Below are 17,146 nucleotides of genomic sequence, written 5' to 3'. Positions count from 1 at the left end.
TGGAAGATGGTTTTGTAACTTACAATTTAGTGAATAGTTAAGGTAAATGGTTTTCAGATGAAAGGGCCTCCGCTGTCTCTCCTGATTGTGACTCAGACAGCTCAACACACGAGGCTGCAGGACATTGATTGTCACAGGCTTCATCGTTGTGTAGTGTCAGGCAGATGTCAGTAAATGTGATCGGCCACACCCGCACAGTATAAAGAATTGGTCTTAATCTATAGCGGCAACCTCTGTTGTAAAAAAAAAAAAAAAAATGAAGTTCTTTAAGTGTCCACTTGAGTCAGGCTGCAAGTTGGGGGGCGCTCAGGAGAGCAGAAAAGAGAATGAAGCAGCTTTACCACGTTCATGACAATTGCCCCAGTCACTTGATACGAACGTCATCACTCCTTGTGGCCGGCTTTCGTGAATTTTCTTGAATATTTCCTGCTGCTTTCACACATCGGCTCAACCTGACTTCACACATATGTTTTGTTAGGGGTTTGGCGGGGGGAAAGTCCTCGTAGAGTGTGAGTGAAAAATGTGTCCGTGTGTGAAAACGCCACCATACAGTATGTCATTTTACTATTTCAAACCAAATTTGAGAGGCTTTCACTCGATGTGTCACCAAGGAAAATCTACAGGGTGAGGGTGTCATTTTAAAAGGCTAATGTGACTTACATTAAACATTTTGTTCTGAGCTTAGATCCTACTTGTGAATTTGTAAAACAAGAAAAAAAAAACAGTACTGTAGACTATAGGGGTATTTGTAGTGCTCTGTAGTTTCCAGCACTGTCCTCCTCGTTTGTAATTCACTTGGATCTTAATGGGATCCAACTTCAATTCTTCAACCAATCAGCACAAAGACGCTGTGAGAATTTCAAGCATTAAGTTCCCTACTCATCCAATTGGAGATAAATGTCATTGTGAGCTTTCTTGTTAAACAGACTATTGTGCAGCTTCTAATCTGCACACAACCACACACACACACACACACACACACACACACACACACACAGCAGAGTAATGAGCATTTAGAGTCATTGTGTGTGTTTGTGGCATTACGATTCTGAATACAAACAGACTCCGTCCTCGTCGTTTTGGGACTTCTGTAGGTCATGAGTAGTTACACACTTGGTGGGTCATGTTGTCCGCTGCCTGGAGATGGGCAAGGCAGACGTATCATGTGAGGCTGTTGACCAATCAGTGTCTTTCTGATCAATTATTCAGTGGGCTTTTCAGATGTCAGCTGCAGTAGACCTGAGAGTGTGAATATGTACAGGTCTTTATTAGGGGGACTGTGGGTGTAATATCATGCCTCCACATTAAAGTTGAAGCTTGCATGTGCATGTCACTTCATGTGTTAAATCTAGAGCGTTTTGTATCTGTATTCGAATGCAAAGACAGGTTTATCTCTGCATTTGTCGTTGTATATTTTGATATCCTTTTTCCTGTTCTATAGATTGCTGTAATGGTATACATAAGTGCCATCTGCAATGCAGAAGCTTGCCTTATAATGCAGCAGTCGTCTCCTGGATTGAATCGATTGTCTCATTGACTCAGAGTGTCCTGCCTCATCCTTGTAAAAGCTCTGCTATGGATGCATTAAAGGCAACACCAACCTTTACACAGTTTTTTCCTCTGGTTGCTCATGTGACATCAAGTAAAAGAAGAAAAAAAAAAACACCACTGTTAACTGGTAGTTGAGCACAATCCTGGTGTTTAGGGTTTGTAGTGATTGTAGGATGTGGCATTTAGTCAACTAAATGGTTCATGTCATCACTTTTGCTAGTCGGCACCAGCATCTCTAGTCGGTCACATGATTTCATAACCTTGTCTTATGTTTGCCCTTGTGCCGGTCAAATGTTATTTTCATACTGTAACTGTCACGTTCAGCCTCCTGGGACACCCCCCTCCCCCCCATCCAACAGGAACACTCCTACATTTTCAGTAGCGCATTTGTTAAAAATGTGCTTAGGGATGCAAATGTAACCAAAAAAATTCCAATTTGTTTCAAATGGTTTTCTCTTGAGGTCGTCACCATGTTTCATTCTGGAGGAAGAGTTGTACTGATTTTTGGGCACCCTGTTCCTCTCTTGACCCCAGGAACAGCAGGGAAATCTGACAAAGAATGAGAAGTCACAACAACTTCTAGATTTTCTGTGTTACAAATCACAGCAATACAGCTTCTCGAATTAGAAAATGATCATCCACATTGTATCCTTACATGGTTTAATATCTGTTTCTGTGGCAGAGATGTCTTTTTCTAGAGGCTGATACAAACAGCAGATGGGTAAAATGATGATTGATTGAATGACTCATGACTTATGCATGGTTTGGACATGAGAGGTTGAAGGAGTCTCAGTTGACCTTGTCTCCTTACTTTCCTCTGCCTTAGTTAAGGAAATACTTTGTGTTGAGGTGAAATCTTGTAAAAGTCACGAGTACCATTTAAGGTTTTTTTTTTTTTTTTTTTTTACTTATCCTGTTTGTTTGTCAGGGTGTGTTAGACGTGAGTGAGGTTGATCTGGCTGCATCACTGTGAACGTCTGCTCTTTCATGTTAGCCCGACAAAATGCCACTGAGCTCTCTTTTTATGGTCTCAGAGGAGCCAGGCTGCGGGCTCACCATCTGGCTCTGTAGGCACAGCCAGAGATCTGGCAGATCCTATACAGCAACACACACACATACACACACACACACACACACACACAATCCTGTATGAAACACACAGACACCGGCAGGAGATCCTTCAGTTAATGCAAAAGGCTCCAGCTGGCAGAAACTTTTTATTTTTTTTGTGTATTTGTTTGGGACACAGTTTTGGCAACACATCACACATATGAAAGACGCATTCCTGTACTTATGAGAGCTATTAATTTACTCGCTTATGCAAACTTGGGCATTAAGGTTGTCAAAATGTTCAATACTTCGATACTTTTCAATTTTGGAAATGATAAAGTCTCAGTTCTTTTAAATAATGATGCTAAAAACCAGTACTGAAGCTTAAAATAAATATTGGATGGATTCTGACACGTTTAGATACTGTGCAGGTGTTTTCTGCACTTTATGGTGATTAGAAAAACAAGAAATCACCCTCTCTATTATGGTTGCTTTCTACATTTGTTGCAGTTGCCTCGAAAGAGGTATCTATATAATTAAATTTTCACAAGTACCATATGTAAATTCAAAGTTTGGTATTGTGACAACACTACACATTCTCTTACTTAACTAATTTTAGATTTAAAAGTGTGATCCGTAAAGCAGAGATAGCGTACATCTCATCTTTTATCACATTGTCTTGGTCACATTGGTGTTTTCTTGGATTACTTGATTTTAAAAATAGGTTAGCGGAAGCCAAAATTAGTCATGAGGTTAGAATGAAGCTCTGGTCTGTTCTTTTATGGCCCACTGGCGCTCTCTGTTGTGACTTTGTGGCGTTTTGCAGTGTAACAGGAAATGAGGTCAACTAAGCTTCCAAAGCAACTCCTTAGATCTGCCACAGGAAATGCATCACATGTCATCTGTGGTCAGGGATGTTGACGTTGTCATGGTTTTTAGGCATTTTAGCCCTAAAATAGACCTCTCGTTTAATCCCCTCTTGCACTGAGTAAACACTGCTCTCATCCCACCGTCCCATCGCTCTTTGGCTCTTTCTAATCTGTAAATAAGACTGATTTCTTTTCATTGTGTCCAGGGCAGCAGTTATGATTATGTTAGATTTTTGTTTGATGGACTAGTCATGACAGATGAGCTGCTTCAGTCTACACTGACTGAAGGTTTTTTCCTATTGTGAAACACATCTGCATTTAGAAAAGGGTCAAGATGTTGATTCTAGAGATGGAACAGTTCAGATGTAATAGTGATATCGTGTCCAATATTTACATAATTTACATATCTTGTATCGGACTGACGGCGCCAATCCATGTCGACGATCAAGAAAGATTGTTGGGCACTTAACTGCAAGTGCCAACAATTCGTCTCCATCAGGACTTTCAGACGAGATGAAACAGCTCCTTCTATATGATACCACTCTTACACCTCAGTTTAAAATATTTCACTTTTGCTGCTACTTGTTTGTACATGAAAAGCCTGCACACAGTTCAAATAACTGTCTTTGGAATAATGTTGTTTTTGTTGCATTTTTATTTATTGATATATATATATATATATATATATATATTTTTTTTTTTGCTATTTGAATAAGAACTGCAATGCTGGGTTTACTGCAGCCTTACACATAACACCAACAATAACACTGGTCCTTAGGATTTTAAGATAAATCGTAATCAGTATCGTATCCGAATAGAAAAAAAAGTGGATCGGTGCATATCTTGTTGATTAGTGATTAATACCTTTACTGTATTTCAGTGTTTTCTGCCAGCTGCAAAAAGCACACTACAGGTCACGCTCTCTTAATGGCTGTTGATTACATCTGTCTTGTGCATGCCACCCTGCATTGGCCAATGAGCCTCCAGGCTGGAGGAGCTGTGGTCTTGTTCAGATGAGTGGAATCTGATTGGTCAGGCAGCTCAGTTGTCTGCGATGAATCACAAAACAAATCAAATGTCAACTCTGCTTAGATATGGATTTATGTGTTCATGTTTCTATGTTTTCAGTCTGGTTCGGACTTTGAATTAGAGTTTAAAAAAAAATTGAGCCTGCTGCCCTGGTGATGCAGACCATTATTATGAGGACAGAGAGACTTGTCTTTCCTTGTTGAGGTTATTTTCAGCAGCTCAAGAGTCGAGGACAGGACAGTTTGTCTAAATGTCAGTGACACTTTGGATCCATTCGTCTGCTCCTCTGTTTGTCTTTCTGCCTCTTTTGTCTTTCTTTGACAAACAGTGAACAGTGGTTATGAACTGATTTGAGGTTTTGAAGTACTATTGGCGCACATGCAAACACGCACGTACACGCTCATTGGAATGATGAGGGCTTCCAGGCTACTCAGCCTATCAATAATCTCCAAGTTGAATGAGCAGCTGTGCTGCTGTGACTGAAATAGTGCAGCCAGTTCCTGTAAGTGTTCCCAGTCTGATATCTGCTGCTCTGCTCCTTCTGCATGGGGACTCTGCTGTGATTAAGGCTAGTTTGGGAGTCTGGGTGCCCCTGGGTGGCTAGAAGTAGGTCACTGGCACAGACTACTGAGATTCAGGGGCATTGGAAATGGTGTGTTTTCATGTTGTGATGCACATTTTGTTTGTGACGATATTCTTGTTACCGTTTCCTGCAACCACAACCTTAATTCATTTTCCTAATTGAACATTTTAAATCTATTTAAATAAAAAAAGAGGTCATTTTAACTCATAAGATTTTTTTCTTTACTCATGGTGCCTTATACTAACGCTTAATGCTTCACTGAGACGTCCCTTTGTGGTTGTAGATATATTTAAAATAAATAGTAAACTGGATCCCAGATCCCAAGCTCATCATCTGTCAGCCTCAATGGTGGCTCAATCCCTATTGAACTCTTATTGACAAGCCCTGTTTGCTGTCATGGTTTTTCCACCGCCGTTCTCAGATTGGTTCTAATTTTTGTTTGGAAGTGGCTGCATGCGTGCTTCCCATGTGAGGGGCTTTAGGGCGATGACGTAAACCGAAGTGAGAGAGAGACCCAGACCGAGAGGCAGCAGTAAGAGGCAGAGATAATGCCTCTGACTCTTTAGCCCCTCACTCTTCCAGGATAATAAAGAGGGTCTGTCTCGACAGATGCGTCACATATTCATGCACAGGCTTGGGCACATGCATATCCGAGCATGAATCTTGTGTGTTTATTCTAGTGCACCGCAGGACATCTTTCTGTTATTGTGTCAGTGTGTTTCCACTCTAATTGACTTGTTTCCATGGGGGGAGCTCTCAGGCCAACACAGCAGCTTATGAATATGGAGCAGGGTTTGCCACACACGAGAAGCACGCAGGAGTTGTAGATTTATTTTATGGCAACAAACATGGCAACATAACAAGCTCAAACTATGAAAGCTGCAAGAATGGCCATTTTAGATTTCTTTAGTAATCTCAAAAGGAAATCGTAGCCTTCTGCAAATAAACACACAAGCACATCAGACAACAACCCTCTGATAAGACCTTTTAACTTCAATCAAACTTTATTTTCAAAGCACCAATTCATAACAAATGTTATTTCAAGACCCTGTACAAAAGAGCAGTTAAAAGCCCTTACTTATTGTTACATTATCTACAAAGACCCAACATTAAACCACGAGCATTTAGCAACTTGAAACTTGGGTAGAAAAAGAGAGGCTCATGCTTTGATGAGTCTATGATACACAGGAAGAAGGAATTAGTATTTTTATACTTTTTCTTCATACAAACGTATTTGTTGTCTTTGTCTTGTCAGTGGTCTAATGATGTTATAAATCTTTAAAAAACGTCGACAAACATTAAAAGAATATGTAACTTCAACTTGATTAAAAAGTGCATTTTTGTTGGCTTTCAGTGGTGGGTTAATAAACATTAAGTGCTCAAGTAAGGTGTTACAGCAGTATGTGGGATAGAGCCCGACCGATTAATCGGCCAGCCGATATTAGCATATCAAGTGACTATCGGTATCGGCTAATTTTATCGCAGTTATATTACTAGATTTATTCACCAGTCAAATAGCATTTGATTTGAGTATCATTATATTACACTAACAGTTCTCATTCACCAACAGAGGGCGCTATATGGATGACAAGAGTCATTATCGCCGTCCAGAGTGTCAAGCGGTGATGCACGTACATGCGCAGTTACTTTCCAGTTGATCGACCATCTTCCAGTATGACCATCTCATGCTGTATATCTTTTCCACAATTGTTTGATAACTGCATTTTAGGGATCAACACAATAAAACTATGCATATCTATATCAATCTATCTCTACAGATCGAACATAGATCTAAAAATAATATTGGTCGATATGTGGGTGTCTGATTTTTTTTTTTCTCCACAATATTGATTTTGGTATTGGCCCCAAAAATCCCATAACGGTCGAGCCCTAGTTTTTGGTGCAAGAGGATAAGATACATAAGCTATTAGGCCCATGGAAAGTACTTGTTAGAAAGAAAAAAGTTTCCTTCCTTTGTCTTTTTACGTCTTATTTCTTTTAAGATTGGTACAATATAGAAGCCTCATTCTTCGAGGCCTCCTCAGCTGCTCTCTGTGTGCTGCATGTGTGTGCTAAGTCCAATGAGACGAGAGGTGTCAGAAAGAAAGAAGAAGAGCAGCAGCAGGCGAGCAAGTAGAGACAGAGAACAGAGGCAGGAATTAGAGAGAGAGTTACTACCTCCATGTTGTTGAACTAGACTTCAGCTGAGCCGCCCCACAGAGTCAGGCCTGCTCACACTGGTTTGATGGTTGTGTTTGATGACCTAGAAACATGGACTATCACTGCACTTATGTAAGGCCTAAAAGGACATTAGAAAAGTGGCACACACACAATAATATAAACACATTAAAAAAGCATTGCAAACCACAGCAGGGCCCAGCCCTGTTTTCTAAGTGACATGTTCGATAATGGTCTGTTAAGTCGATTCTCTCAATTTTATAACAGGCAGGAGATGAAAGCGTCCCTCAGAACCTTTTTGCTCCCCTCAAAGTGGTGAGCTCGTGGCAAAAATCTGTGTTTTGTCTCAGGTAGCAGTAGATGCATAATCCCAGTTGAGTGAGTGTTGAAATGTAACCCTCAAACACAGCCCGAGCACGGCTGAGAATCAGCAGAATGTAAATGATTCAACAGCACCTCTAAGTGGCTGCAGGAGCTCGTCTGACAAAAACAGTCACGCTGAGGACAGAGGAGTTTAAATGATCTCAACACTTCTTGTAGAAAATAGATTGAGGGGTATTCTTTTGTTGTTTTAGGGGTTACCTCATGAAACTGTTTAAGAAAGTATCCTCTCAAAACAAAGAATGTAAAGGAACTCAAATTCTGCTTTCTTTGTAAACCGCAGGAGAAAAGCAGTAAACAAAAGCGTCGCTATAAATGTGCTGCTCTTTTCTGCATGTCCTTTTTAAGATGATTACATTATATACCAGATGCCTGGCTGTAAGCCTTGTGTACAGCTCCTCTGCAGTGGCAGGCTGTGTCATGCTGCTGACTGGGTGTTTGAATGGCTGAGCAGCCAGCTGGTTGGACTGCAGCATGTCAGTGGAGTTGTAATTCTGGCCCTTATCTGTTTAGGGCAGAGTCGAGTGCTTCAGTGTTACTGCACCAGTCATATTGCTTTACACAGCACAGTAGGCCCATGATCCTCAGGTCGTCTCATGTTCCCGCAGAGCGTAATCCAGCTTCAGATGGAGACTCACTTTGGAGTTAATTGTGGCACAGTTCCCTTCACGCAGCTCCATAACAAGTGCTTAATAACATTTTCTGACAACTTCTTACTCTGCTGGGGAAGTCGTTCAAACTGTTTTTGCAATAAATCTTCCTCTGTGTCTTCGCAGCTCTTCAGGGAAGTCCGAATAATGAAGTTACTGAATCATCCAAATATAGGTGAGTTCAAAATGCCTGCATTGTTGGTTTTTGTTTTTGACAGCTAAACTGTAGTATTTCAATAAATCTGGATTAATATAGCGAGTTGCACAACACCCTGCAACAATGTTCTCTTCAAAAAAAATCTCAAAATAAGGGCAGTGCCAGTCTTAAGTTAACGCTTTTGTCTGGTTTGAAGACCCTAGTATTAGCACAATAGCATTAGCACAAGCGAGATTTTTGATATACTTCTCAATAACTTGAGTATACCTGATCTGTCATGGAAGTAAAATAAACTAAAACAAGCCCCCTTCTTTGCTGCATCACCATGTGTAATAAAAATGTATCACATTCTGGATTATGTTTAAATGTTCATATTTTTTGCTATTCCTTAAAATGCATTGTCCATCTTTTTCATCCTTTGCTAATGCACAACAACCATACACTGTGCTATTTTAGCCATACTACTTTGTTAATAAACAATATTTAAATTAGGTTGGGATGTTTTAATATAACCAGGGACCTCTAATCAGAGCATTATACTCAGCCAACACCAACTAAGACCTCCCAATGTTTTAAAAATGTTATTTTCTCAGTAGCTAATCTTTTTATCCTATCACCTCTCTCTCTCTCTCTCTCTATCTCTCTCTCTCTCTCTTTCCCATTTTTCCCCTGCAGTGAAATTGTTTGAGGTGATCGAGACGGAGAAGACCCTTTATTTGGTGATGGAGTATGCCAGTGGTGGTGAGTGAAGCATTCATCCATGAACAATAAATGGGAAACTTTTGCTTTGATTTTGATGCTTGTTATTCCAACAATACTGGTTTTAGAGCCACTAAATGATTATACACAGCACAGACAACAACTGTCAGATCTGTATACCACAAGTTCATGTGGTTTCTAAGCTGTCTTTTATGTCCTATTCAACACAGAAAAAAACTATAAAACTCTGTATATGCATTCCTGTAAACTATTGCCAATGCTACTTATGATGTGTATATTTAAAATCGCCTTAAGAAAGACTTACAAATGCTTCCTATCTGTGATAAAGATGATATCAAATCACGACTATGTTCTGATTAATGATTCTGTTTTTCCTCGATGTACTCCAGGAGAAGTATTCGACTATCTCGTGGCTCACGGCAGAATGAAGGAGAAGGAGGCCAGGGCCAAGTTTAGACAGGTGAGTCATCATCATCATCGTCGTCGTACCTTTGTCGTCATTCCATTTAGTGTTTTCAGGGGCAAGTCTGCATGCACCATGATCAGGCTTCGTCACCGACTGCAGAGGAAAGATGAAGCTCTGATAGCTTGGCCTGAGAAAAGAGGAGATCCTTTAAGATGCTGCTCTGACACCTAGTGGTGCTTCTGGAGCAGCAAGGAATCCACAGCAGTTTCTAGTAGCCTTATTCATGTTGGCTTTTACTTTAAAGATGAACAGAATCTGAACACTTTTCTTGAGTGTGTTAATCAACTTAGTGGAAGCTTAACATCTTTTTAAAGCAAGTCTTTGATGGCCATGCTGCTCTTTTTAAAACCTCTCATTGATGGTCTTGGATGACTCACAGTGTGGGCAGTTTGTGTGCCTGTGTGTGTGTGTGTGTCACCGCACAGAAAGATCAACACATAAAGCCTGTGTAGGTTCTCAGTCATCCAGGTCATGGTAAACCAAAGCTTCATCCAAAAGCAATTGTTGCCGTTGATCAACACAAAAAGGTGAAAGTGTTCACGTGGTGCCTGAGAGCAGAGTGAGTGGGTGGCGTTTGTCAAAGAACAGTATGTTGTTGACTATTTGATTGACGTTGTGGCTATTCTTGCATATGATGGCCAAATTTTGCTGTCAACTGCCTTAGCAACACAATGACAGTGAGTCACAGGACACCAGAAACTTTGGCATGAAACACATTTGGGTTTTACATTTTCCAAAATTCAATGAAATTGGTTTGCTGGAATGGCTACTGGCTAATTGCTTTATCATATAAAACTTAACTTCAATTTAGCATTTAGTCATTTCTTCGCGAAATGTAATGTAAACTAGGAACTGGTAGCGTGGTGACGAAGGCTTATTGGTTAACAAATGAGTTGTTTTACCTTTTATCAGCCGTTAGCGATACTGAGGACAATAGCAAAGTTAGCTACATGAGGGGAATTTCAACAGCTTGAAACAAGGAAGAAATTGAATTAATTTGACTATAAGGTGCTTACCTGATGATATTTACCTTTGATTAGTTTTCTAACCTGTGAAAAAAAGCCAACAATTTACACGATAATGTTGTGTTATGTATACTTTTATTAACCTGGAGCTAATGTGGAGCCTTGCTAGCATGAAAGCGGATTTGCTTTGTTATGTTTAAAACATCTTACGTTTTGAATAATGTGTTGAACCAAAAGCAAACTTAAGATGTTGCAGTGGGCTTTGAAAAAAATGAAACACTCTTCACAGTATATGTTATTTTTAATAGATTAAAACTTGTGTAAATAATTTCAGTTATTATTGTATTTGTTTGATATATTTCTTGTAATTCTGTTCTTCTATTTGATTTTTTTATTCCTGTAAATACTTCGTACATCGTCTCTCTTAATATTTGTAATACTTGTATTACTAATATAGTGGTTTATGAAATTCTTGATATATTTCAGATTGTGTCGGCAGTGCAGTATTGTCACCAGAGGAGGATAGTACACAGGGATCTTAAGGTGAGGAGTTCTTTATTTCTCACATGTAGATTACAGTAATGGCATGTGTGTGTTGTATTTAAATAAATTATAAATAAAAAATAATACCTGTATATCTAAAACCATCTCTCCCCTCCTCAGGCGGAGAACCTGTTGCTAGACGCAGATATGAACATCAAGATCGCAGACTTTGGCTTCAGTAACGAGTTCACTGTGGGCAGTAAGTTGGACACTTTTTGTGGCTCCCCGCCGTACGCTGCTCCAGAACTTTTCCAGGGGAAAAAGTATGATGGACCAGAGGTGGATGTCTGGAGCCTCGGGGTCATCCTCTACACACTGGTCAGCGGATCTCTGCCCTTTGACGGACAGAATCTAAAGGTTGTATGACTAAGATATGTATGACTGACTGTATTTTTTATATTATTATCTCTCTACTGGATATTTAGTTATAACCCACTTCACCATCATAACATAAAGTCCTGAATCTCTAGGTATATATTTCATAAAGAAGACTTTGGTGAGGTGTGTAGTAGTGAGAAGGTTTGAATTCTGTCCCAAGCTCTCTTTTTTTTTATTATTTTTTTTATTCAATGTGGCTGAAACATTTGCCAGCTGGAAAATAACTAATATGTCCTTGTAAGGGGGCAAGCAAAGGACAGAAACTCTCTTTTCCTCAGTTGTTCTATCTAATAAATGCAATAAAGGGCCAAAAAATAACTTTAAAAAAGAGAAATTGACTTTAAATGCTTGCTATTTAAAAAATGATGACTATTGATTATTCATTACTTCCAAATGTGCAGAAAAAATTGCAGCAACACATATTCTGGAAACGACCATAGGCGTTTCATAATCAGTTAAAATGTTTGAATGAATAGTCAAATTTCATGCATCTATTGTTTGGTAGTATTGCGGATTCATCCACACGTCTTAAATAATGAAGCTGAATATTTAATTTGGAACCATAATGAATCCAGCTGGTAAAGAAAAGTGAAAATCTGATATGCATGGTTGGGCGGATTGATCCATGGGCTTTTTACAAACGGCACAAATCAATATTTTCACATTAATAATTGATCAAATGACTGTAAATGATGTAAACGGGCGGGTAAGTGGTTTAAAACTGGCAGACAATTAACTGAGTGCTGCATCATGAAATAAGCCCAGAATACATTTGCACTTCCAAAAAAATATAATTTTTTGGAGGGCTAATCAGTCACTCCCTGTTAAGTGCTAAGACTAGCTCTTTAACTGAGTACACTGCCAAATAGAGCAACAAGAAATTCAGCCAGCCTCACAGATGACTGGAGTAAATCCTGAAGTATGTACTAACAAAAAAATAGACTTTGAATCCATGAATCCAGAATCATTTTGAATCGTGACCCCTCCCCCCAAGAATCAAAATCTAATCGTGAGACACCCAAAGATTCCTAAGCCCTAATATTTGTAATGTCTGATTAGATATGTTTGGTCAGATGTTGGATGTTGTTTTTTTTCATGAGGCTTTGTAAAGGGAAAACAATTTAAAGTAAATCAAGAGTATTTTAGGCACCTTTAATCAGAAAAATAGTTGTCTTCCATCTCAAAAAGCAACTTTTTTTATTTAACCTTGGGTGAAATTTGAACCTTAACCTGCACGTGTAAACAGTTAGCAACTAGCTTTAGATTTGGTTTAGAAGCTAAAGTTACAGACGTTCCCCTCAGAGGTTAGAAGAGGCAAAAACATGTTCACCATATCAACCCTACAACAAGGGGATAATGTTGTTTTGAGGGCCTGGTCAACAGTTTCCTGCAAAAATTACTAATGCTGCTTTTTTGTTGCTACTTTTGTCACTAATTTCTCATTTAATGTCTGTCTGTGTATGTAGGAGCTGAGGGAGAGGGTCCTGCGGGGGAAGTACCGTATTCCTTTCTACATGTCCACAGACTGTGAAAACCTGCTGAAGAAACTACTCGTGCTCAACCCTGTCAAACGAGGCAGTTTGGAGGTATCACCATATTACCATATTCGGAGGTGTATTTGTTCACCATCAACACATGTTTTGCAGAGCAGCGTGCTTGTTTGTTTGTTGTGTCATCTGACAGCAGAACTGCTGATTGTGTTCATTATTAACCTTCAGAACATGTCAGTTTACTGTATGTCAGATTTGGAAACGCTATTTTTAATTAAAAGATGTTTCAGATGTTATTTTAAGCCAGCATAACATTTTGATTATAGCATTCAAATCAGACGCTGTACTGTCAGTGTGTGCTCATCATTAGAGATGGTTGTAGCTTGTTTTCCTTTGCCAACTTTATTTAGTTTTCATTTCCATTCAAGTTCACTCTGACCAGAGTCAATACCGCGCCTGCACGCAAAACTAGGCTGAAGTTCAATACTAAAGAGTTCTCCTCTAATAACATGTGTTTGCGCTGCCTAAGATGAACGTGTGATCAAAAAGATACACAAAGAAAATCAACAATCAGCTGTGTCTTTGCACTCAACCGTCGTAACGTATAATTACAAGATGTGAGTCATGATTAATGATCTGCCAGGAAAAGAGGAATGAAATTGAAGTTCAAATAATTGTGAATAATTTCACTGGACACACATTGTTGTTTCTTTGTTAGCAAATCATGAAAGACCATTGGATGAATGTGGGTCACGAGGAGGAGGAGCTTAAACCTTACATCGAGCCTGAGGCGGACTTCACTGATTCATCCAGAATAGGTGTGTGTGTGTGTGTGTGTGTGTGTGTGTGTGTGTGTGTGTGTGTGTGTGTGTGTGTGTGTGTGTGTGTGTGTGTGTGTGTGTGTGTGTGTGTGTGTGTGTGTGTGTGTGTGTGTGTGTGTGTGTGTGTGTGTGTGTGTGTGTGTGTGTGTGTGTGTTGCTTAATGTCATTCCTACTATCCTGACAGTGTGATTTATGTTGACATCTTCCCGCCCTCAGAGCTCATGGTGACGATGGGCTTCCCTAAAGATGAGATCACAGAGTCTTTACAAGGCCAGAAGTACGACGATGTCATGGCCACCTACCTGCTACTGGGCAGAAAAGCCCCAGAGGTCAGTTTGTTACATCTCTTACATCATGATGACATCACGAGAAGTAAACGCTGCTATTTCCTCTGTGCATATCCCTTACCGTGTGTCTCTGTGTTTTAGTTCGAGGGGAGCGAGCCCCTGACTAACAGCATCCTGGGTACACGAGCCCGACCAACCAGTGACATCAACAACAGCTCAAGTATTTCCCCCGCCCATCCCAAGGTCACACGCAGCATCTCGGCCAATCAGAAGCAGCGCCGCTACAGTGATCATGGTGGGGATGATGAGGGTGGTGGTGGTGGTGGTGGTGGTGGTGGTGGTGGTATCGTAGAGAAGCCAAGTAAAGTAACCTCGTTCTTCCCAGCTCTGAGAGTGCGGCTGGCTGCGTGCTGTGTAGGGGGAAGCTGCTCTTAGTCACTGAGGATGATCAGTTCTGGTATCAGCGCTGCACTAGACCTCTGCGAGCTCACCTGGTAATCTTGAAAAGCTGAATTATGAGGAATAGGTTTTGAGGGAAGTAAGCTTTTCTCTTGGGAACTGAAAAAATTAAGCACATTTTAGTCTGTCACGATTTAGTTTTTAACTATTATGGGGTGAAAAGATGTAAATGTGTATTTTTTTTGTCTGATATTTGGGTAATTTTAAGCTGCAAATATCGGTGACTCCACTTAAAACTGCACTAGTGGTGGAGCAGCTTCCTCCTATGTCATGTGGGGCCTTTGTGTCTGGCGCCATCTGCTGGCTGGGTGCCTCCCTGCAGCTTCCTCAGGAGCATGAGGAGGGAACAGCTTTGCTTTGTACCTGCTCACCTTGGCTTCTATATATATATATGTTCAACGTATTAGACAAAGAGTTGTTGCAGAGTTTGACATTTGATGTATCAGGTGATGTTTGAAATCCTGGCTTTGAGTGGCTTTGCTTGATGTTATTTGTTACAAAGAATATGTCCTTGTCTGGTCATTTCATAGTTTCAACATTTCTGATATGTAAGCCCTAGAAATAAGCTATGTTTATAGAAAAGTGTTGAAGTTTTTGTGTGTCTCTTCCAGTGGGTCCGTCTGTGCCCCCGGCAGTGTCGTATACAAAGCGCGGCCAGGCTCTGAGCGTGGAAAGTGACCACAGGGAGGAGTGGGACGGAGCGCGCAGGCTGGAGCTCAGCACCTCAAAAGGAGACGTTCCCGCTTCGCCTCTTGGGGTGCAGGAGAGGAAGAAAACTACGAGTGCTGTCGGGGTGAGCAGTAATGAGTAGCAGTTTTATAAAGCTCTCTAAGCTTGCATGAACTTAGTAATCGCTACGAGTAAAATAAAGGGGGAAAATACATTGTTCTGTTCTTAGATATTACAAGGAAGTGGATGTCAAAACTGCTCACACATTCCTTAGATCATGCTAATCAACAAATATGATATTATAGAAAATAATATGAATGAGAAGTACTCAGAAAGCATGGTTTCTCCTCCACAAACAGACCAACGGATCAATGACTCGCAGGAACACGTACGTGTGTGAGCGAACCTCTACTGACCGCTATGCAGCTATTCCTAATGGCAAAGACAGCAGGTGAGTGCGGCTCATCCCCTTGCGTTTAAAAGTTGGGGACTAGGACTACAGGACTAGTTTTGGTTTCATGCTGGTGCTCAAGGGAGACATCTGCTGGCTCAAAAAGTTGCACATTAAGCCTTTAAGTCTAATCTTAAAGGCACATTTTACTAACAAGATCCTACAAACAGCCAAGTTTTAATGAACTATCTTCATCCTTGGTTCTCAGCTTAACGGAGGTGTCAGGGAGCACCCCGTCGACTGCAATAGGCTCCACACGACCTCGCCACACCAAGTCCATGTCGTCGTCAGGGCATGCTTCGAAGAGCACACTGCCCCCCATCGACGACAACACAGAGCTCAAAGCCAGGTGAGTAGCCTGATCCCGTCATGTGGAAGCTGTTGGAACAGTCCCATGTGTGTCATTTTTCACGCGAAAGCACGGCCAAGATGGTATGCTGACTTTAAGACTATTCAAATGTGTCACTTTGTTTCTTTCACCTTGCAGCCCTTCTCCGCGGGGTCCCTCCAACTCTCCATCTGCACACAGTATTAGCACACCAGAGAAGAACAGGTTCCCTCGGGGCACCACCAGTCGCAGCACTTTCCACGGAGCTCAGCTCAGAGACCGGCGCAGCGCCACCTACAACGGCCCCCCAGCTTCACCAACACTGTCCCACGATACGGGGGCTCTCGCTCAGCAACGCAGGGGCACCTCCACCGGGATCATCAGCAAGATCACATCCAAGTTCGTCCGCAGGTCGGTTAACACAAACCACTACACGTGTGGTACACAGGGTTTTTACTTTTCACTTACACGTACAAGGTTCATTTAGGTTTTTTATGTGTGAATTAAAGAGGCAGTAGAGAGTCTAAACTCAGAGAGAGAGAGAGAGAGAGAGAGAGAGAGAGAGAGAGAGAGAGAGAGGAAAAAGAGCCACATGTCGAATTCGACTTCGGCTTGCCGTTTTGAGGACACTTGCCTCAGTACATGGGGTGCACAAACTTACCACTAGGCCAATGTCGCCCCATGGATTTCTTTTTTTTTTTAATACATGTGCTGTCTGAGGGTTTGCGATAAATAGTTTTATGATATTTTCAGCTGGATGAAACACTGGATCAAACTCATACTGATTAAGATTAGAGGAATGTCTGAGTGCACTTTTTAAACACACTAAACTGTTTGTTGCTTTAATTGAACTGGGGGAAAAACTAAAGAAGGATACTACATTTTATATTCTATTTTCATGCATTCAGAACATGAATTGTAATATAAGTGTCACCATTGTTTGCTAATTAGCTAAATATACAGATATAGGTGATAGGAAGAGCTTTTTGGAACTTTTCCCTTAAACTAGGTCATTGCTAAAAATTGCTAATTTTAGGCTAATGGCTATTGCATTACTTCAGGATTGAGTAGCTGTTCAAATATTTGATTATAATCCTAAAATTGAGAAGGTATAGGTAGA

The 17,146-nt window shown here is 40.6% G+C and overlaps 1 protein-coding gene across 6 annotated transcripts in view; it reads left to right on the top strand.

Annotated features, from left to right (window-relative positions):
* The window catches only part of LOC109994676 (serine/threonine-protein kinase MARK1), a 31,565-nt gene that overhangs the window by 11,535 nt on the left and 2,884 nt on the right, over positions 1-17,146 (top strand). For 4 of the 6 annotated variants that reach the window (XM_065959254.1, XM_065959256.1, XM_065959253.1 and 1 more), the window contains exons 4-16: positions 8,418-8,466; positions 9,124-9,189; positions 9,558-9,628; positions 11,086-11,142; positions 11,263-11,499; positions 12,987-13,106; positions 13,729-13,828; positions 14,049-14,161; positions 14,261-14,480; positions 15,190-15,371; positions 15,607-15,698; positions 15,907-16,047; positions 16,186-16,437. In XM_065959254.1, coding sequence (XP_065815326.1) covers positions 8,418-8,466; positions 9,124-9,189; positions 9,558-9,628; positions 11,086-11,142; positions 11,263-11,499; positions 12,987-13,106; positions 13,729-13,828; positions 14,049-14,161; positions 14,261-14,480; positions 15,190-15,371; positions 15,607-15,698; positions 15,907-16,047; positions 16,186-16,437 — 1,700 coding nt within the window. The remainder of the gene's footprint in view (positions 1-8,417; positions 8,467-9,123; positions 9,190-9,557; positions 9,629-11,085; positions 11,143-11,262; positions 11,500-12,986; positions 13,107-13,728; positions 13,829-14,048; positions 14,162-14,260; positions 14,481-15,189; positions 15,372-15,606; positions 15,699-15,906; positions 16,048-16,185; positions 16,438-17,146) is intronic. The other 2 variants (XM_065959257.1, XM_065959258.1) reach the window with 1 other exon arrangement.

Source organism: Labrus bergylta, chromosome 10, assembly GCF_963930695.1.
Source record: "Labrus bergylta chromosome 10, fLabBer1.1, whole genome shotgun sequence".
NCBI lineage: Eukaryota > Metazoa > Chordata > Actinopteri > Labriformes > Labridae > Labrus > Labrus bergylta.
The sequence above is the reverse complement of the archived record's forward strand: the minus strand, read 5'-3'. Positions and strand labels throughout refer to the sequence as shown.